The following is a 20924-nucleotide window of genomic DNA, read 5'->3' on the forward strand; positions in this document are numbered from 1 at the left end:
CTGTCAACTCCTCTCCTCTACCTTTCATAATAGTCTTTTTTTTCAAAAAATATATATATACTCTTCCTGTAAATATATATATACACACACACATATATAAACACACACACACGCATATATATGTGTGTATATATGTGTGTGTGTGTGTGTGTGTGTGTGTGTGTGTCCATGTATCTATCTTTCTTTCTATCTTCATTTCCCACGGAATGGCACAGAGCAATGTATAAAAATAATACCTCAAAAATCCAACCACATCCTTAGGAAAGAAGGTAGTCTTGGTTTAGACTTTCCCAGTTCCAGGCAGCAGATGTTGGTGATGAATACCAAGAACTGCTATGGTTTGGTGGAAAGGGCAAGGCTTGAGCTGGGGATAGGAAGGGAGAGCTGGTTCCCAGATCATATTCCTCCATGGCATTTTTGTGCAACTTTAGATAAGTCACAGCCTCTCCAAAGTCTTAGTTTGTTGCTATTGTAAAATGGGGAGGAAATATCCAACCTACCTCTTTCCCAGGGGTTATTGTAAGAATAAAGTGGCATGATTCATTTATTCATGAATCACGAATAACTGTTTTAATTACAAGACTCTCAAGAGCTTATAATCCTATGATTCACTCGACAAACACTTATTGAACATCTATTGTGTGCTAGGGTCTGGAGATAATGGGCATATGGAAAGCTTTTAAGAAAATGAAAAGCAGGAGACAAATTAGGCATTAAAAACGTTTACCTCCTATTGATAGAACATCTTATTTTTAACTTCTTCCACCACAATTTAATAGAAGCAGCAACCAAAAGGGGAAAAAATGATATGCATGACACAGCTTGTGATGCCAACACTATTATGCACCCTGATACATATTGCAGATAATAGTGAGAATATCTATATCTTCGTGTACTTGATGTCACATTGCCTTGTTTACACTATCCTTTGGGATGTTCATAGCATAAAAATTGCCTTTCACCATCCTGAGCCTGAGTTGTTTCTTTAGTCAATAAAATTTAAAAACAGGATTCCATGGAATGACGACTGTACTTATTTTACAAAGATGCTGTAATATGTGGTGGCTGCCTGCCGTCAGATATGACCTACCCTGGCTTATGGAATCAGGCTTTGATTATGTGTATTCTTTTGATTTCTTTATTTAGCAATGCAGAATCTTGCAGCTAGTGAAAGCAAATACGGGTGCGTCAATGGCAAGAGCCCTGAGACTGAAGAGAACTGGGTTCTTGTCCAAGCTCTGTTGTCAAATTGCTGTGTGGTCTTGGGAAAACCCCTGTCTCTCTGTGAGCCTCAGTTTTCTGACCTGTATAATGGAGGTTTGGGACCAGGTGATGGCTAAGGTCCTATTTCTGAAACATTCTAATATTATAATGTTTCTGAAACTTTCTTATTTTTTTGAAGCCAGGGCTTTTCTCCATATATTTTAACAGTAATATTACCTCTAGTTTATGACCTTCTGCTATAACATGATGGGCTGACTCAATGTATTGATGAACACTATCCCCAGATTTAATTATCTTGGAGCGTCATCACCACATTGTATAAAATGAGCCATATGGTTCATTGCATCAGCAGCCTTTGCTGAAATGGAGGTTATGGGATAACAACTTTAAGGCTAACTCATTAATGCTCTGGGATGAATAAGCTAATGTGTCAGCAGACCAAATTGGTGCCCAAATGTTTTCATATAGAGACCCATATCTCTTTCCCATGTTGTGATACATTAATGGGGATGTCTTTATCCATTGCCGCTGTCTGTAGTCATTTGAATAATGTAGATGCAGTACCTTCTGGGCACCCAGCCCCATTCACTATCAATTTCCTAAACTTTGAGGCACTCTCAGAGGCTTGGAACAAAATTCTAGTGATGCCATAGAGTACCTAATTTATAAGGATTTAAACCATGGCATCAGTGCAGTCCCTGCTTTTTTTTTTTCCATAGGTGTTTACTAGTAAGCACTGCACCATTCTTAACTATTTTATGGGGGCAATGGAGTAAATTAGTCCTCCAAATCATGAAGGCTGTAGATTTATGCCTAGTTGAAACCATTTCAATCCTCACAATGTTGAAGTGGGTAACCTTTCTGACGTTAATTTGTTTCTCCATCTGTGTGCCATGCATTTTGGGAGGACGTGAGAAACAGGCTTGATGCCATTCAAGTGTGTTTCCCCTTTTTGTGTTGATGGAAACTTGATTTGTGCCTGTCCGCTCTTTGTTCAAATTCTCTCTCTTGATATCTGCTCATATTCTAGCCCCTTTACTTATCCAAATAAAATCATATATATATATATATTGCTAGTGACAATGTAGAATTGGATGGCTTGAAAGAGAAACAAATTTTGAGACATACAGTCACTTTATTAATCTGAATAATAACATTTGAAATATTAACCTATGCAGTTAGTTTTTCTAAATTTTATAAGATGATTTTTTTTAAATACTTGACTCTGCTGAAATTGGAGAATGAAGAAGAAAGATATATCCCTTAAAATCTCCTAAGATCTCGTTACATAATTCAAATTTAGTGGAGAAGAGTAGATTGTTCAATGGATTGATACAAATTCTAATTTTATGTAATTACTTTTGAAACATGATTTTTTTTGTAAACTCCAGCCCTCTGCAAAGAACCTTCACTATTAACATGTTTATTAAAAACCAATGCTAAATACCACACATAATATTATTCATTCAACTCTCAGACAACCACTGAAATGGATACTGTGTCATTTCACCATTTTATAGAGAAGGCCACTGAGACTCAGAGAATTCAACTGACTTTCTTAAGATCACACAGCTAAGAAATCTAGAGGCTGGCTTTGAACTCAGTTATATTTGGCTCTAACACTAGTAAAAGTATTTGTCTAAAGATAGTGTTTCTGCAAATGTTTTGAATTCTAGACTGAAACTGAGCTGGTTTGCTTTCATCTTGCTTTTGAATCTCATGGTCTCTTCAGGCTAGTGCCATGGTATACTGAAGGGGTAAGGGGAAAACACTTTGGAGCAAGAGAGGTCTCTTGGCACCTCTTTCCTGTAGGGAGCCTCCTTTTGTGTTCAGCTTGAAATGTCAGGCCTGAGGATGAGTATTCAAATCTCAAGATCCTGTTATGTGCCTCTCTCATAGTGCGAAAGCCTGCCTACTCATTCCCCCTCCCCACCCCACCCATCTGCTTCTTGTCTGGGGACATTGGTCTTCCTAAATCTGCTTCTGTATTGTATGCTACTGGCACCTTGAGAAGGTTGAAAGCAAGTAAGGCAATGCCAATTTTTCTGTTAGAACTGCAGCATATAACTGCTCTTAAGTTTAGCCCTGTGTGCTGGAGCAGGGAGGCAATGACAAACGGTTTATTCTAAGGCCTTTGATTTCCTTCGGAATTGTAAGCATCTAGGCTGACTCATCTCTCAAAGGCTTTTCTCTCTCTCTCCTTTTGGGGCTGTTGTTGATTGGGGATTTTACTGTTTGTTCTTACCTTATATTTGCGGGAGAGAAGGGACTGATTTTCATCTTATTTTTGGGTGAAAAAACCAGCTCTGCTCTTTGGGTGATCAGATCTGGTAAGCTTCGATAAGAAGAAATAGCTGAAACTCCAAAACAGGTACAAAAGATGTCTGGATTGGGGAAAGGGGAGAGGGGAGTAATGTTAGAGAAATTAAGCCAGAGCTAGGCTGTGTGTCTCAGGATGAGACCCTAGACTAATAGGCTCTGGACCTGCTATTTTGAATGGGGGATTGCTAGAGGCTTAGTCTGGAACTGTGGTTAAATGCATGTGCCTTTGGTTAAAATGGTCACTTTGCAAGTTGCAGTTTGGTGGTTGGGGTTAGGTGTTCACTTTGGGTCCAGGGGATGGAGCTTTGCAGTTGAAGGTTTAATATCTATGCTAGGTGTTTTCCTCTTGGTTTAGTTCAAAAGCCACAGGAAAACTCCTCATCTTTTCTCTTACTGCACCTATTTCTGACATCTGTGATCCTGGCTACTAAGGGAAGTAGGCAAAAGAGTTTTGGAGACAAAATTCAAGTATGGTTTATTTGTTTGTTTGTTTTTTGTTTTTTGTTTTTTTGTTTTTTTTGGACAGAAGGTAGCTCATCTATTTAGATTATTGCATGATAAACCGTTACTTAACTTTTCTCTGCCAAAGCTGCATTGCCTGATCTTTGAAATTTAAGCTCCCCACCCCCCAAATCATATATAGAATGTTATTGTAGATTCCATGGGAAAGAGACATTCAGTAAAGTTGTATGTAACTACTTCCTTTCTTGGCAAAAGGTTTAGTTCCCCATCTCCTGAATTATCTTCTCTATCAGGAACCAGCCATATGTACCCAAACCATGAACTTGGGAGCTATCCTAAATTGTTTTCTTTCCATTGCAATTAAAGATGTTCCCTAAGCCCTGTCAGTTCCATCCATGAGATTCGTCCCCTACTCCAGCCCTAGTGACACTGACTTGTGTCAATATCCCTTGCCTCTTGGCTCATCTACCTACTTCCAGCTCTCTACCCAAAACAGGCTTTTTCATGGCTTTCTGTGATTTTTCCAAGGTGCAACCCTGAATCTTTCACTCCCTGCCTAAAGCCCTATTGCCTTCAGGAAAAAGTCCGACTCTTTAAGCTGGCTTATAGGGCCATCCATGATCTCACCCCTGCCCATCCAGATTTATCTCCTTCCAATCCCTTTATACAGCTTCAAGAATATGACAACCTCTCTCCCATCTCTTTTCCTTTGCACAAGCTGTTCTCTCTGGATGCTCCCCTCCTCTGTCTCCAGGCAGACTTAGCTGTTTTCTCCTTTCTGCTCTCACAATACTTTGTTTATATCTTGGAGGTCTAACATCACAAGGTTTTGTAAATTGTTGCTAACTTGTGTATCTCCTTCACTGCACTGTTAAATCTTTAAAAAAAAAAAAAAAAAAGAAATAGTATTACCTTGCTCATCCTTTCAATCTTTAGCGCCTGGCACAAAGTGGGCAATTAATACAGGTTTTTGTTTTAATGAATGAATGAATGAGTGAACAAATGAGTAATAGAGAATGTGCGGGAAAGGATGCTGTGTGAGGTGTAGGGGCATACCCCATGGGGGATGCTTTGTAGTCTGGAAGTAGTATAAGATAGTGGGCATCATGGAGAAGACACATATAAAATAGGTTTTACCATTACACTAAGACAAACTCCACTTTGATACCAATTCTGTTTAAGGAGTCTCACTAGAAATGGTCTGGAAATGATGTTTGTTGGTTTTGGTACAAATGATTTTTTATGAAAAAGTAATATAATGAAGTTGTACAATGTTTGGTAAATAGAGAAAAGCAACAGGCAAACAAAATCTCACCAGTTAATGCAAATGTTGTTAGCATTTGGGTGCATTTCCTTCAGTCTTTTATTTTTATGCATGTTTTTCTTCACATAGTTGCAATCAAAATTAATACAATTCTGTGTTTTGTATTTGTTGTTAAAAAACTCTTTGTAAATATGACTTTAATGATTGCATAATTTTTCCATACTGTGGCCATTACAAAATTTATATAACTAATATCATTGCTGGGCTAGCTTTTTTTCCCTTTTTTTGTTACTATTATGGTTTATGTGGATATGCTTTTCCCTGTCTGTAGGAAGATTTTATTAGGATAGATTCCTAGAAGGGGAGTTACTAGGTCAAAGGGCCTGGGGACGATTTTTGGCTCTAGACCCATGTGTCCATTTTGTTTTCTGGACTTGTCTGAATTTGCAGCTCTCCTAACCTAGATGAAAGTCCCCTTTTTATCCAACCTGGACAGCATCGAGTATCATCATGGAAAGAAAAAAAAAAAAAACCTCTAAAAACGCTCTAATTAATTAATTAATTAATGGAAAATACTATCTTATTTTTGTTTCAAAGTGCTTTTGTTAAAAAATGTTTTTCTTTTTTATTTTTTCTTCTTATTTTCTCTCTTTGTACTTTTTTTTTCTAATTAGGTTTTCTTTTTCCTGGACTATCTGTTAAGGGCTGAATTTTTGAAGTTGGATTTTTTTTTCCTTTTTAGCAAAAACAACCAGAGGCTGCTCTGCTTGAGGGTGAAGCCGCCTCCCAGTTTTCCCTCCCCCTCTACCCCCACCCCCATAGTTCTCTCCACCAGGTCCAGTGACAATTGGATGATGCAGCCTTAATAATCATCCGATTCCAGAATGGGTGGCTGCATTCCTTTTCTGAAGGCAGCAAGGGCACTGTGCCCCAGAATCATGCCCCCTTTGCTGTTGTTGTCCGCCTTCATTTTTTTAGTGAGTGTCTTGGGAGGAGCCCCAGGACACAACCCCGACCGCAGGACGAAGATGGTATCGATACACAGCCTCTCCGAGCTGGAGCGTCTGAAGCTGCAAGAGACTGCTTACCACGAACTCGTGGCCAGACATTTCCTCTCCGAATTCAAACCTGACAGAGGTAAGCTGTACCCCGGATTGTGGCATCCTCGCCTTCGGGAGAGTGGACCCTCCGGGCAGGACAGGGCGGATTAGGGGTCTGGCAGGGTGGGAGGGGCTCACGCCTGATCTCGGACTTGATCAGTTCTCCTGGCGTCTGGGGAACTGAAGAAGCCGGAGTTGAAGGCTGTTTGTTGAATTGCGGAAGAGGTAAAAATTAGTTGAGTTTGGTCGAAGGCTGGGAGTTGAGGGGGCAGTAAGACAGACGGGCAGATGTCAGGGACAGACAAGTGGACAGAGGGCCGGTGAAGAGACAGACGCACCAGGTGCGGTGCGAGAATAGGGCAGAGCGAGACGGAAGCGCAGAGGGACACTCTGGAGAGAACTGGGAGAGACAGAGACAGCGCGGTCGAGAGACAGAGAGTAGAGGGAGATAGCAAGACAGTGCGTGAGAGAGAGACGCTCCTAGCCGGGCGGTGAACGGGAGGGCGGTGCGGGCGCGGGGGCGGCGGCAGGAGGTGCGCCTCTAGCACTGCCCACCTCAGCTGGCTGCCGGGGAGCGAGCAGGACGCGGCGCAGGACGAGGTTCGAGTGCACCAGGGAATCTCAGGGGTAAGCGCGCGGATTTGGCAGCGGAGCCCAGGCGGTTAGCGCGGACCCAGGCGCGCCCCAGAGGTATTGGAAAGTGCTGGGGGTGGCAGCTTCGCTAGGCGCGCACCGCGAACGCAGCTTGAATTGAGCGAAGCAAAGGGCGAGGAGCCCCCGCTGGCAGCCACTGATGCCAGATTCGGAGTGCGGGGACAGCCAGGTGTCGCCGCTTCTCCTACCGCAGCGCAGGGAGCCGACGGCAACCTGGTGCGAGCGCGCCCGCAGTAACTTGGCGACCCTCACCCGCGGTGGCGCTGCAGGAGAGCCCCTCCCTCCCCTCTCCTGTTGCGTGATCTGGGGGCTTCAGAGCCCCGGAAATTATGTTTTAAGTGTTGTATTGAGCGACTACGGGTGCGTAGCAAGATGCGCGGTGCGCACGCGGCGCATTAGAATGTCTGGTTTGGTTAAATTCTTGGAGTCTGATAAGAGTGAGATAGGCTTGTCCTTGTTGTTAGGTGGGGAAACTGAGGCTCATAGAAAGCAAATTACTTTTCGCCCGCTGGGCAGAGCTCGCCTCTCTGCCACTCCCTCCCCCTGCTGCAGATCAGGGCATTGGGATGTTTTAGTCACTTATTAAGTCCTATTTGTAAGTGTATCTTTTCTTTTTTCTCTTTCTGTAGCTCTGCCTATTGACCGTCCGAACACCTTGGATAAGTGGTTTCTGATTTTGAGAGGACAGCAGAGGGGTGAGGGGGCTCTTGTATTTTCTTTAGAAAAGAAATAGAATGCTAACCCCCTGTGTAGTGTGGCCCTGGCTATTGGAGACTGGGTGGCGTCCACTGTCCCAGGGGACACTCTCCTCAGCTCCCAAACCCCACAGGGGGTGATATCAGGAAATGGCGCAGTAGCTGTAGGTGCTTGGGGCGGTCCTCTCAGACCTTCCTGGTGGACTCACCCCACACAGATCAACCCGAAGAAATCGCCCTCTTTGTTTCAAGGTAGTCACCCCCAGGGAAAATTTAAGGCAGGGACCTCGAGCCTCGTCGGGGTGGTTGAGTGGAGCTGAGTCCTTTCGCCAAACCACTGCGGGGTCTTTTTGGCTAGCTCCCCAGGGAGGGGCGCTGCGGTTCTGGAGAGGTGGGGTTGGCTGCGGGTGGTTGCTGAGAGGAGTGCTACAGCCCCTGCTTCCTCCTGATTTAAGCGCTGCGAGGCTTTGACGTTTCTCATTCTTTCTCTCGTGGCTCCCCAGCTGTATCACACAAGACATTTGGCATTAGCCTGGAAGAGGTCCTGGTGAACGAGTTTACCCGCCGCAAGCATCTTGAACTGACAGCCAGGATGCAGGTTGAAGAAGCCACCGGTCAGGCTGCGGGCCGTCGTCGGGGAAACGTGGTGCGAAGGGTGTTTGGCCGCATCCGGCGCTTTTTCAGTCGCAGGCGGAATGAGCCCACCTTGCCCCGGGAGTTCACTCGCCGTGGGCGTCGAGTGAGTTAAACCCTCCAGGTTTCAGGCAGGGGCCTCTCCTGAGGTATGCAGGAATGTGAGGCCGGAGGATCAAGGCCTGTGCCCTCAGAGGCAGGGGGGAGCTGAACACAATATGTTGAAGTGGTGTCCTTGGCTTGCCACAAAGGGAATGTATCTTGTCCTGAATGTCATACATACAGTACTCAGGAAGGTCCTAATTGACTCTCTTTATTTCCCGTTTTAAGATAATCTGGATTTCTCCACAGGGTGCAGTGTCTGTGGATAGTCTGGCTGAGCTGGAAGACGGAGCCCTGCTGCTGCAGACCCTGCAGCTTTCAAAAATTTCCTTTCCAATTGGCCAACGACTTCTGGGATCCAAAAGGAAGATGAGTCTCAATCCGATTGCGAAACAAATCCCCCAGGTTGTTGAGGCTTGCTGCCAATTCATTGAAAAACATGGTAAGGGAGCTGCAAATGGGTAAATCAAGGAAGGAAGCAAAGGGAAAGGAGGGATGTTCTGGAAATGGGGGGAGAAAAGAGGTCGAGGATGAAGGGCTTGGATAACATTCCCCTGACACCCAGTGGAGGTCGCGATGCAGTAGGGGGTGAGGGGAGAAGAGAAATGCCATGGGAAAGGGATTCAGAGATGCTTAGCATCCCCTGGTCTTTTCTTTCAGGCTTAAGCGCAGTGGGGATTTTTACCCTTGAATACTCCGTGCAGCGAGTGCGTCAGGTAAATTGGCTATGTTTACATGTTTGTTCCTCCAATAAGAAAGAGCAGGAGGAGGTGGGGTTTCCCCATAGACCTGACTACCTGGTGGGGGGAGGAGCAGGGTCTTCTTTGTAGCCCCCAGGCCCACCATATTGCCAGCTACCTCCACTGAATACTGGAACCTGTTGAAGGAATGACCAAGATGGAGCTGTGGTGGGCCAGGCAGACAGTTCCTGTCTTCTCCTTTTCCTAGCTCCGTGAAGAATTTGATCAAGGTCTGGATGTAGTGCTGGATGACAATCAGAATGTGCATGATGTGGCTGCACTCCTCAAGGAGTTTTTCCGTGACATGAAGGATTCTCTGCTGCCAGATGATCTGTACATGTCATTCCTCCTGACAGCAAGTGAGTCTTCTGACCTCCCTAGTAGGGCAAGGAAAGGAAATATTACTGGGGTCTAGGGGTTCTAGGGACAGAGCTCAGGCTGGAGGACTTCGAAGAACTAAGGCAAAATGACCATAAGAAGATTTTAAAAACCTCTCCAGAATATATACAATTATTATTTGTCAATTAAAAATAAAATTTTAATAAAAAACGTATTTGGGTTACTTTCTTTGTATTTCTAAATGTTCCATTATAAGTCTGTTGCTTGGAAATTTCTCTAGAGCTTCTTGAAGATATGTGTGCCCTCTCAGGTCAAAAAAAAAAAAAAAACCACCCAGGTTCTGTAGAGGACGTCTGGTTTTTATGGGGGCACTTCTTGCTTTCAGAGTTCCTGAGCTCAAATGCTTTGGAAATGAGCAAAGGCAAGATGCCTGGGTACTTTCTCCATAACTGCCAGCAAGTTTCAAGCAGAATCTCACCTCCCTTGGTATCAGTCTGCAGCCAAGACTATCCCCCTGAGACAGCCCCTGTTTTCCTTCTTCTAGCTTTAAAGCCCCAGGATCAGCTTTCTGCCCTGCAGTTGCTGGTCTACCTGATGCCACCCTGCCACAGTGATACCCTGGAGCGTCTGCTGAAGGCCCTGCATAAAATCACTGAGAACTGCGAGGACTCAATTGGCATTGATGGACAGTTGGTAAAAAGATCTTGGAAAGAGTAGTGAAAACTGTAGTAGGGGACATATGTGGGAGTATATCAGCAAGAGGGTGGATGGAGAGGAGAGAGAGAAACAAGAATAAAAAGAGACATATTCATTTGTACAACTCCCAGTACTACCTCAGCGTCAATCACTTTCTGCTTTCCTTTGCCTAGGTCCCAGGCAACCGTATGACTTCCACTAACTTGGCCTTGGTGTTTGGATCTGCTCTCCTGAAAAAAGGAAAGTTTGGCAAGAGAGAGTCCAGGAAAACAAAGCTGGGGATTGATCACTATGTTGCTTCTGTCAATGTGGTCCGTGCCATGATTGATAACTGGGATGTCCTCTTCCAGGTAGGTGCAAGTTTTGGATGCACTTGTTTTACACATCCGTCTCCTGTTCACAAGGCAAGGCACAGTTGTACCTGCATCTTTGAGGGTAGCCAAAACAGGCAGCCACAAGATCGTCCAGTCTAGAAATTCCTCCCACATTAGCTGGCCTTGGTACCTTTAGTCCTAGGTACCTGAAAGAGATGAGTATAAATGAAAAGGTGCTGTGTAATGATGGCTAATGTTGCTAATTCTACCCTCAGGTGCCTCCCCATATTCAGAGGCAGGTTGCTAAGCGCGTGTGGAAGTCCAGCCCGGAAGCACTTGATTTTATCAGACGCAGGAACTTGAGGAAGATCCAGTGAGTGTTTTTTGGGTTTGTTTATGCTTAGCCTGAAGCACCTCCTCCTATGGGGTTTTCCAACTCCAGACTATCTTTATATTAAGTAACGCAAGTACACAAACTGACTTTTTCAAAATCCTTCCCATTCAGGAGTGCACGCATAAAGATGGAAGAGGATGCACTACTTTCTGATCCAGTGGAAACCTCTGCTGAAGCCCGGGCTGCTGTCCTTGCTCAAAGCAAGCCTTTTGATGAAGGTCAGTTCCCTGCTGGAGGTCAGGCCCTTGCTGAAGGTCAGTCCCTTGTTGAAGGTCAGGCCCTGTTTGAAGGCCAGGTCGTTGCTGAAGATGAGCCCCTTGAGGAAGATGAGTCCTCTGAGGAAGATGAAGAGCTAGTATTTGAATATCTTAATCAAGGAGTAGTCTTTGGGGAAGCTCAAGGTCTAGAAATCCCAAATAACTTTGAGATTCAGGGCCCACATCTTGAAGGAATACCAGAGCTTGATGAGGAAGATGATGATGATGATAATGATACTTTAAATTTTGATGATCTTCCTCCCCTTGGAGATATTCTAGAACCAGATAATGAAATTCCAGAACTCATTGAGATCCCAGACTTTGAAGAAATTCCATATTTTGATATGGTCCCAGACCTTGAAGGAGCCCCAGATGTGCAAGAAATCCTGAACCCTGGAGAAAACTCAAACCATGACCTAGAAGAAGGAGCAGATTTTGAAGACCACCAAAATCTTAACCTTGCAGAAGCTCCCTATCTTGATGTAATCCCAAACAATGAAATTCCAGACCACGCAGATGCTTCAGATAATGATGAAATCCAAGATTCTGAAGAAGATCCCAGTCTTGAAGATGTCCCAGCTGTTGATGAAGTTCCAAATGATGAAGCCTCAAATACTGAAGAAATCCCAGACTATGAAGCCCCAGAGGTAAATGGGATTTCAGACTCTGAGGAAGACCTTGATTTTGAAGAAGTCTCAGCTCTTTATGTGGTTCCAAGCCCTGAAGAAGCCCCTGGTAGACATGAAATCCCAAATCATGAAGAATCTCCAGAGCTTAATGGACTCTCAGACCCTGAAGAAGATCCCAGTCTTGAAGAGGTCTCAGATTTTGATGGAATCCCAAATGATGAGGAAGCCTCAGACACTGAAGAAATTCCAGACCATGAAGAAGCTCCAGAGACCAATGGAATTGCAGGCCCTGAAGAGGTCCCAGCTCTCCATGTAGTCACAGGCCCTGAAAATGTCTCTGATTTTGATGAAATGCAAGACCAGGAAGAATCCTCAGATGTGAGTGGAGTCCCAAACACCGAAGAAGCCTCAGATATTGAAGAAATTCCAGGACGTGAAGAAGCCTCTGATGTTAGTGGAAACCAAGACTCTGAAGAAAGCCCTAGTCTTGAAGAAGATTCAGTTCTCTATGTGGCTCCAAAACCTAAGGATGCCCAGATTTACAACAAAGTTCAAGATTATCAGAAAGACCAAGCCAATGCATTTGAAGAAGAAGAAGTTACCACTATGGCTCCAGAAACTGATGATGTCTCCATTCTCAATACAATTCCAGACCCTCCACAAGACCTGGCTGTCAATCTTGAAGAAGTCATGAATGTGGAAGAAGTCCCAATGCTTAAAGATTTCAACTCTAAAGAGGTTCAGAATCCAAAGGCAATTCAGTTTCATAAAGATGCAGATGTTGCATTCCCTGTAGATACCACTCTCCTTAAAAACAAGTCTCAGCCTGGCCAAGTCATGGACTACAAGTCCTCACCAGAGGTGTTGAAGGGCAACACCTGCTTTCTGTCTTCCATGCAGTGCTGTAAGCTTTCAGCTCTAGCTTTGTTACTCATTTGCTTGGTAAAATTAGTCAGGTTACTTGTAGGGTGGTGGTGGTTATTAGGAGGTCGCCCTCTTACCTGTCTCCCTGGTGGTATTGTCCATTCCCTCTGAGCGCAGGGTATCTGTCTTACTCTTTCTCTTTCCTAACTCAGCTCTTTTCCCAGTTCCCACAGTGGTCCTAGATTCAGAGATCTGTGTTCTGCTGTCAGGCTGTAGTATTCTTATATGTCAAATGGGGATAATCATCCCTGTCCTACCTTCTTGCCTCATACTGTATTTGAAACTCAAAATTAGGTCTTAGTGCCTTGGGTGCTGCGCAAAGTATAAAGTCTAGAAACATAAGGAGTTAACATTGTTACTATTTTTCAGGTTCCTCTGAGGAGCCAGCTGTGCCTCCCGGCACTGCCCGTTCCCATGACGATGAGGAAGGAGCGGGTAACCCTTCCATTCCGGAGCAAGACCGCCCATTGCTCCGTGTGCCCCGGGAGAAGGAGGCCAAAACTGGCGTCAGCTACTTCTTTCCTTAGATGTTTTTCCTTCTATAAGGTGCCAGACAGGGGAAAAGGGTGGGGGTACATCTGGGATGTCACAGGAAACATTAAGGAGAGAGTTGAAGGTAAAGATCTGAAGGTAAGAAGGAGTTCCACCTGATGCTCGGGTCAGGATGAGAATTCCAAACACACTGCCAGCCCCTTCACTGGGGATGCTTGGTCTCTTCTGCTGGTAAAAGCAGCGATGTTTCTGTGTCATGCCCAAGCTCCCCGGTGCTACCTTGCCTTTCTCTTTTACCCCTGATCTTGGCTTTCTCTCTCTCTCTGCAGACTTTCCTTTAATTGATGTGACATTTGTGGTAAACACCTTTCCCAGGGAACCTCACAAATCTTGAGATGCTTTCCCTTCCCCAAATGGGATTGCATGATTTCCCTGACTTTCCTACCCTCCTCCAGAGAGCTCAGTTGGAAAGGCCCTCAAGAGGCATGCTAGAACGTTAGGTCAGCCTACTGACAGCTGACAAACAATTAATGCGAAATCATGTCACACCAACCCATAGCCGTGTCCACGCAGCAACTCCACCACCTTAGGATTTCCCCCTCCAAATTATTCAGACCAATGGCTTGCCAAATGGCCTCTCCCAAAATTCTGTACAGTTTTGCTCAGGTCACGCCAACAGGGAAACCTCAAGTGTAGATCTAATTAGTGTTTCTGGGATCCAAAGTTAGAGGAAAAATTAGATTTTATTGCCTGGATCTGCTTTAAAGACAATTGGTGTTTACACCCTCTTGTCAGCAAAACAGCTAGTTAGGTAAGGACATATAGTTCCAAGTAGGTAAAGTCACTTGATTACAAATGTTCTTAACTATCGTCTCTGTAATTCCTTTATACAGGACAGTACAAAATTGTGGGACATGCTCTGGTAACACACAGATATGGGTTGCATATGATCCAGAATTACAGCTGATATTATGGATAACAACTGCTAAGGTCCATAAAATGAAGACTGTATTGTATTGAGGGATAGAAATTGATCATTTAATGGGTAACAACTGCTGAGCTCAAAGATTTGTGATTGTTAAAACTTCTCTGGCATTTAATCATTAATAAACATCTGTATTGTGACAGCAGCATATTCATGGCTTATTGTGTTTTTCTTCTTTTTAATTTGGGGGGTGAGTTGGGAAGCTCTGACTAGAGAGCTGAAGGGGTAAAGGAGAAGTGAATAGAAATAAACAGGACAGGGTGATGTAGAATAAAGAAGAAGATGACATGGGATAAAGGGAAGGGGGTGACAAGGAATGAGGGGGTGGAGTGATGTGGAATAAAGGGGAGGGAGTGAAGTGGGTAAAAGGGGATAGAGTGATGTGGGGTAAAGGGGAGGGAATAGAGTTGAATAAATGAGAGGGGGAAACATGGAATAGAGAGGGAATGACATGGGATAAAGGGAAGGGGGGTGACATGAAATGAGGGGGTGGAGTGAGGTGGAATAAAGGGGAGGGGATGATATGGAATAAAGGGGAGGGGCTGATGTGGAATAAATGGGGGGGGGTGAGGTGGAATAAAGGGAAGTAAAATAGAATAAAGGGGAAGGGCTATAATGGAATAAAGGGGGTGGAAGTATTACTATTAAAGTAGAAAAGGTTAAGGGGAGATGAAAGAGAAGTAGGGGAAGCAAAGGAAGCTTAAGAGGAGAGCCTATAAGGGGGAAGGGAGGGGAATAAATGAGGAGACCACTAGGTATTTTCAACTGAGAAGTTCCCCCGAATCAGTGAAAAATAAAATCCTAAAAACATAGGCAGACATATGACTTCCAAGGGTCAGAGGAAGAACATACTGCTGTCTGACTGATAAAACTTGCAACCTTTCTTGAAAACTTATGGCTTCATGACATACTTGGAAATTTTCCATGTTAGATACAGGGCCTTAGAAAGTGGAATGGTTTGTGTTATTTATTTTTACACACTTTGCTTTAGGGTATTTCCTTGCATAGAGCTTTACAGACTGCAGACTCGTAGCATTGTCCCCTCCTACACTAATAAATTTTGTAAATAATAATAATCCTGATAGTTAACACATATCAAGGTCTTCCAAAGTGTCTGACACTGTTAAAAACTTTATATTCATCATTTAATTTAATATTGGGGTTTGGGCTTTCAACAAGCAAGTTTCAGGTTTCTTCCTTGTAGGTCCTTTCTCTCCAGAAAGGACAGGCTATTAGACAATAACTGATATTTCAGGCAGATTCTAGCAGTTATAGCTGGGGCTTACAGATATCAGAGGCAGAAGAAAATGTAGGAGCTCACCCATTCCAACCTTCTTGTTATGTGAATAGTCATACTAGGGCTCAGACTTGGGAAAGGTCAGAAATCCGGGAGTAAGATTCAGATAGACCTTCTGACTGCATTTCCAGGACTTTATGGGGTCAAAAAAGTAAAATATGTCCCGTGAAAAGTTTACGTGTGCTTTCACCATTCAGCTTCAAAACAAACCAGATAACAAAGAAGAAAGTAGATTTGAAAACATTGCCTTCACTCTCTGGCCTTCCCTGAAACCAGGTTTTCTCCTAATCTTACATTTCTTCCCAGTGCCAATTCCTAACCAGCCTCAGGGACTGGGCCTGAGAGTGTTTGTAGATGTGGGCATTATCCTTGCTGTTCTCCACACTGTAAGGACCCAGCTCACAGGCTTCCTGACACTCCAAGTCCTGTCCTTATTCTGGGTGCCACCAACAATGTACACATGGAAGTCTTACCCCATATACCCTGGCCTCACACCTCTCTGACCTTTAACTTCTTAGTACCTCAACCACTCCCAGTCACTTGGCATCACTGGGCGTGGCTTCAACTCCAATATCCCACTGAGGCCCAAATCTTCTAATGAAGGCTGGGTCCATGCCATTTGCTCTTTGGCTTCCCTGAGGGGTCCAGTACCCAAGACCTTCCTTTTGTCTTCACTATTTTCCCTGTCCAGACAAAATTTGGGGCATATTGATTTAGTATTAACTGCCTTATCATCCCCTTGCCCTCCAAATACCACATCTGCACTATTTATCTCCAATTTTTGGTCTTTCCAAACAAATGTGTTCTCTGATTCCATAATAACCACTGTGGGAGAAAGGAGCAGCACCCCAAGAATTTCCAACCTCAGCTGGCCCTTCTGGCCACCTTGCAATCCTTTCACACACCCTAGGTCATCTCTTTCTCCAATTTTCATCCTATCTGTACTCCAAGATTTTCATCACTCCTCTCAAACAACAGCCCCTTTCACTCTACCCTCACCACACCCCATACAATGGCTCAGACTCCTACTTCATAAAGGAGATTGAGGTTAACTTCAGCTCCTTGACCCTACACCTACAAAGGTCTTTTTGGCTTCACTAACTCTCACTTCATATTGCATAGCACTACTTCTTATTATATAGCACTCCTTCAGCTTAGAAGTTCCTATTCTAGTTTCTTTTCCCTTGCTCTGTCTCTCCTCTGCTTTCCTTCTCCATTACCCCCACCCCTAAAACCTTGCTTACACTATTATCTCAGTTCTCTTGCCTGATTTTTGAATCTCTTCTTGTCTACTAGTTCACTTACTTCAGGATATTCTCATGATCAAGTGTCTCTCATCCTTAGAAACAATTCCTTGATCCGTCATCACCCTGTAACAATTGCTATACTGCTCTTTTTGTCAAACTCATTGAAAGAAGAGTCTATTCTATTCTGTATCTTCCTTCTTTTTTTTTTTTTTTTTGAGACAGAGTCTCATTTGTGTCACCCAGGCTGGAGTGCAGTGGCATGATTGTGACTCAATGCAACCCCTGTCTCCTGGGCTCATGCCATCCTCATGCCTCAACCTCCCAAGTAGCTTGGGCTACAGGCGCATGCTTCCACGCCCTGCTAATTTTTTTTTGTATTTTTTGTAGAGATGGGGTTTTGCCATGTTGACCAGGCTGGTCTTGAACTCCTGAGCTCAAGTGACTCACCTACCTCAGCCTCCCAAAGTGCTGGGATTACAGGCGTGAGCCACCACGCCCAGTCTCTATCTTCCTTCTCACCTCCCATTTATTCTTCAGTCCATACCAATCAGGCTTCTATTCCCACTACTCTAATAAAATGGTGGCAAAAGTCACCACCAATAACCTATTATTACATTCAGTAAACATTGGTAATACCCTTATTTTCCTCGGTCTCAGTGACACCACCACACCACCATCTCTTGATGTTTTACTTATATTTTTTAAATTAAACATTTTTATTTGAGATAATTGTAGGTTCACATGCAGTTTTAAGAAACAATACAGCAAGGTCCTGAATATCCTCTACCCAGTTTCTCCAGTTGTACTATCTTGTAAATCTACAGTACAATATGACAACTAAGACACTGACATTGATACAGTCCAGATACAGCAATGTTCCATCACCATGAGAATTCCTCCTGTTGCTCTTTTATAGCAAAATAGACAAATCTACCTTTCATCCCCACCACCCCCTTTCCTAACCCTTGGTAACTAATCTGTTATCCATTTCTGTAATTTTGTCGTGTCAAGAATGTTATATAAATGGAATCATACATATGTGAGCTTTTGGGAGTGGCTTTTTTTTTTCACTCAACATGATTACTTTGAGATTCATCCAGGTTGTGTGTAGCAGTACTTCATCTCTTTTTATTGCTGAGTAGTATTTCATGGTATAGATGTACCATAGTTTGTTTAACCACTCACCTACTGAAGGACATTTTGGTTGTTTCTTCAGTTTGGGGCGATTATAAATAAGACTACTATGAACATTCGAGTACAGAATTTGAGTGGACATATGTTTTCAGTTTTCTGGATGAATGCCCAGCTGTGCAATTACTGGGTCGTACACAATTGCATGTTTAGTTTTATAAGAAACTGACAAACCACTTTCCAGAGTAGTTATACAACTTTATATTCACACCAGCAATGTATCTGCATGCTTGCTAGCATCTGGTCTTGTCACTATTTCTTTTTATCTTGGCCATCATGATAGTTGTGTAGCGATATCTCATTGTGGTTTAAATTTGTATTTCTCTGATGCTTAATGACATTAAACATCTTTTTATGTGTTTATTTGCCATCTGTATAGTCTTCAGTGAAATGTCTGTTCACGTGGATATCTAATTGCTCTGGCACCAATTGTTGAAAAGACTATTTGTTCCCCATTGAATTGCTTTTGTGCCACTGCTTGCATGATTTCTGGTGATAAGTCCACTGTAATTCTTATCCTTCTTCCTTTATAGGCAAAGTATTTTCCCCTCTGGCTTCTTTCGTGACTTTCTCATTACCTTCGGTTTTCTGCAGTTTGAATATGATATGCTTAAGTATGACTTTTGGCAATTTATATGGTGTCACCTGAACTTCCGGGATGTGTGGCTTGATGTCTATCGTCGATTTTAGAAATTGATGTACCGTTATTATTTCAAATCTTTCTTCTGTTTCTTTCTCTCTCCTCTTTCTGGTAATCTATTTACACATGTTACATCATGTGAAAATGTCTCATAGTTCTTGGATGCTCTTTTCTTTTTTCATTCTTTTTTTTCTTTTTATTTTAGTTTAAGAAGTTTCTATTGACCTATCTTCAAGATTACTCATTCTTTCCCTGGCCGTGCCCAATGTACTGATGAGCCCATTAAAAGCAGCTTTCATTTCTGCTAGTGTTTTTTCATTTTTGGCATTTAAAAATTCTTACTTAGAATTCCCATCTCTCTCCTTACATGATTATTCTGTTCTTGCATGTTGTCTACTTTTTTTGATTAAAGCCCTTAACATATTAACCATAGTTATTTTAAATTCCTGTCTGATAATCCCAACATTTGTATCAGTCTTGTTCTAATGCTTGCATTGTCTATTCAGACTATGATTTTTCATGCCTTTTGGTGTGCCTTGTAATTTTTGTTGAAAGCTGAACATATTGTATCTGATGTCAGGAATTAAGGTAAGTAAACCTCTAGTCTGAGGATTCATGTTAATCTGGCAAGAATTGGGCTTTGTTTAATCTTTTCTGTAACTATTGGTGCCTCGGGCTTAAACTTTTCTATGTTCTTGTTTTTGTCTCCCCAATTAACATTGTGCTTTCCTAAGTACTCCTCTGAGAGAGAGTCTGTGTCTTGCAGCTCTTTCAATTGTAACTCACTATTATTATACTGGAGCCCTGTTGGTATGGTGTTAAGGTGTGAATCGGGGGATATTTTATAATCTTCTGATTACATCTCTCTTTTAATGGGTCTGTGTCTTTGGAATGTGACTTTTACAAGTGTTTCTTTAATGATAGAGCTTTTCCCCTCCTGCCTCCTGTTCCATTCTTTGCCTGCAGTGTTTCCAATCTATTTCTTCAAAAGTCTGACCCTTGTTTACTATTTTTCCCTCAGGTGAGACAGGAAGGCTGGAAGATGCGGGAGGGCAGATGAATTCTCCTCTCTCAGCTAGGATAAAGTTTCAGAATTATGTTGGAGAGTTAGCATTTGTTATGGAGAGGGCTCTAGATGTATTTCAGGAAGGTTACTCTTCTATTATCTCTCCAGTGTCATAAGGAGACTTTTCTTGGATCCTGTATCCTCATTGTAAGAACCTGATGGGGTTCCTAGAAGGGAAAGTAGATTAAAAAATGTGAGGATCCTCCTAAGACTGTGGATCCTATGAGTTTCTGACTCTCATACTAGTCCACACTCAGCCTTTTAGCAATTTTTCAGAACTACCGTTTAAATGTTTTTACCATCTTATGGTTCCAGTAGCTTCTGCTTTAGTTAAGCAGATTTCAGTTGCTGTAGATTTTTGAACGTGCCTTTCTCTCCAGATTTAGGGATGATAGTTTGCCCTGTGACCTCAGTTATCTGATGGGTCAAGAAAAGTTGTCGATTTTTAGTTTGTCCAGCTTTTTCTTGTTGTAGGACGGAAGTGACAACTTCCAACCTGTTTATACGTTGGAGCTGGAACCAGACATATCTAATATTGCATTTCTAATGTCAGTTTCTACGTGTTCATTGTTAGTATATAGAAAAGAGATTGATTTTTGTGTGCTGATCTTGTCTTATGTGACCTTGATGAGCTTACTTACTAGTTTTAAGAGAGTGTTTTTTAATAGGTTACCTGAAAATTTTCTATGCAGCTAATCATGTCAATTGAAAATAATGGCAGTTTTATATCTTTCTTTCTAATCTATACGCATTTTATTCCTTTTTCTTATCTAAATGCAATGACTAGACTTTCCAATATTATATTGAATAATAGTGGTGAGAGAGGACATCCTTGCATTTTTCTTCATCTTTGAGGAAAAAGCGTTCAATGTTTCACCATTAATTATGATGTTAGGTGTAGGTCTTTTGTATAATAGATGCTTTTTATTAAGTTGAGATTGTGCGTCTCTATTCCTATCTTGCTAAGAGGTTTTTGCTTTTTATCATGAATTTTGGATTTTGTCAAATATTTTTTCTGCATCTGTTGATATGATCATATGATTTTTCATTTAGCCTGTAGATATTATGGATTACAATGGTTGATTTATGAATATGGAACCAGCTTACGTATCTGGAATAAATTCTACTTGGTCATGGTATTTAAGTTGTTTATTTTTACATTAATGAGTTCACTATGCTATTTTTTTCTGAGAATTCTTATGCCTAGATTAATGATCTGTAATTGATCCGTAACTTTCTGTTTTTGTACTTTTTTAT

General features: G+C 42.6%; 1 protein-coding gene across 7 annotated transcripts in view; it reads left to right on the forward strand.

Moving 5' to 3' along the window:
- ARHGAP36 (Rho GTPase activating protein 36) overlaps positions 1–14376 on the forward strand; it is a 34222-nt gene extending 19846 nt beyond the window's left edge. The window contains exons 1-12 of one of the 7 annotated variants that reach the window (XM_521264.6): positions 3166–3249; positions 6251–6409; positions 7656–7721; positions 8225–8460; positions 8706–8898; positions 9117–9172; positions 9405–9555; positions 10080–10228; positions 10405–10581; positions 10821–10918; positions 11051–11157; positions 13119–14376. In XM_521264.6, coding sequence (XP_521264.2) covers position 3249; positions 6251–6409; positions 7656–7721; positions 8225–8460; positions 8706–8898; positions 9117–9172; positions 9405–9555; positions 10080–10228; positions 10405–10581; positions 10821–10918; positions 11051–11157; positions 13119–13276 — 1551 coding nt within the window. In that variant the 5' untranslated portion in view covers positions 3166–3248 and the 3' untranslated portion in view covers positions 13277–14376. Of the gene's footprint in view, positions 1–3165; positions 3250–3452; positions 3596–6013; positions 6410–6575; positions 6598–6685; positions 7000–7040; positions 7063–7655; positions 7722–8224; positions 8461–8705; positions 8899–9116; positions 9173–9404; positions 9556–10079; positions 10229–10404; positions 10582–10820; positions 10919–11050; positions 11158–13118 lie in introns of those variants that run through there. The other 6 variants (XM_009439627.5, XM_003317678.5, XM_009439626.4 and 3 more) reach the window with 6 other exon arrangements.
- The last annotated feature ends 6548 nt before the right edge of the window (positions 14377–20924 follow it).

This window comes from Pan troglodytes, chromosome X (assembly GCF_028858775.2).
Source record: "Pan troglodytes isolate AG18354 chromosome X, NHGRI_mPanTro3-v2.0_pri, whole genome shotgun sequence".
Lineage (NCBI taxonomy): Eukaryota > Metazoa > Chordata > Mammalia > Primates > Hominidae > Pan > Pan troglodytes.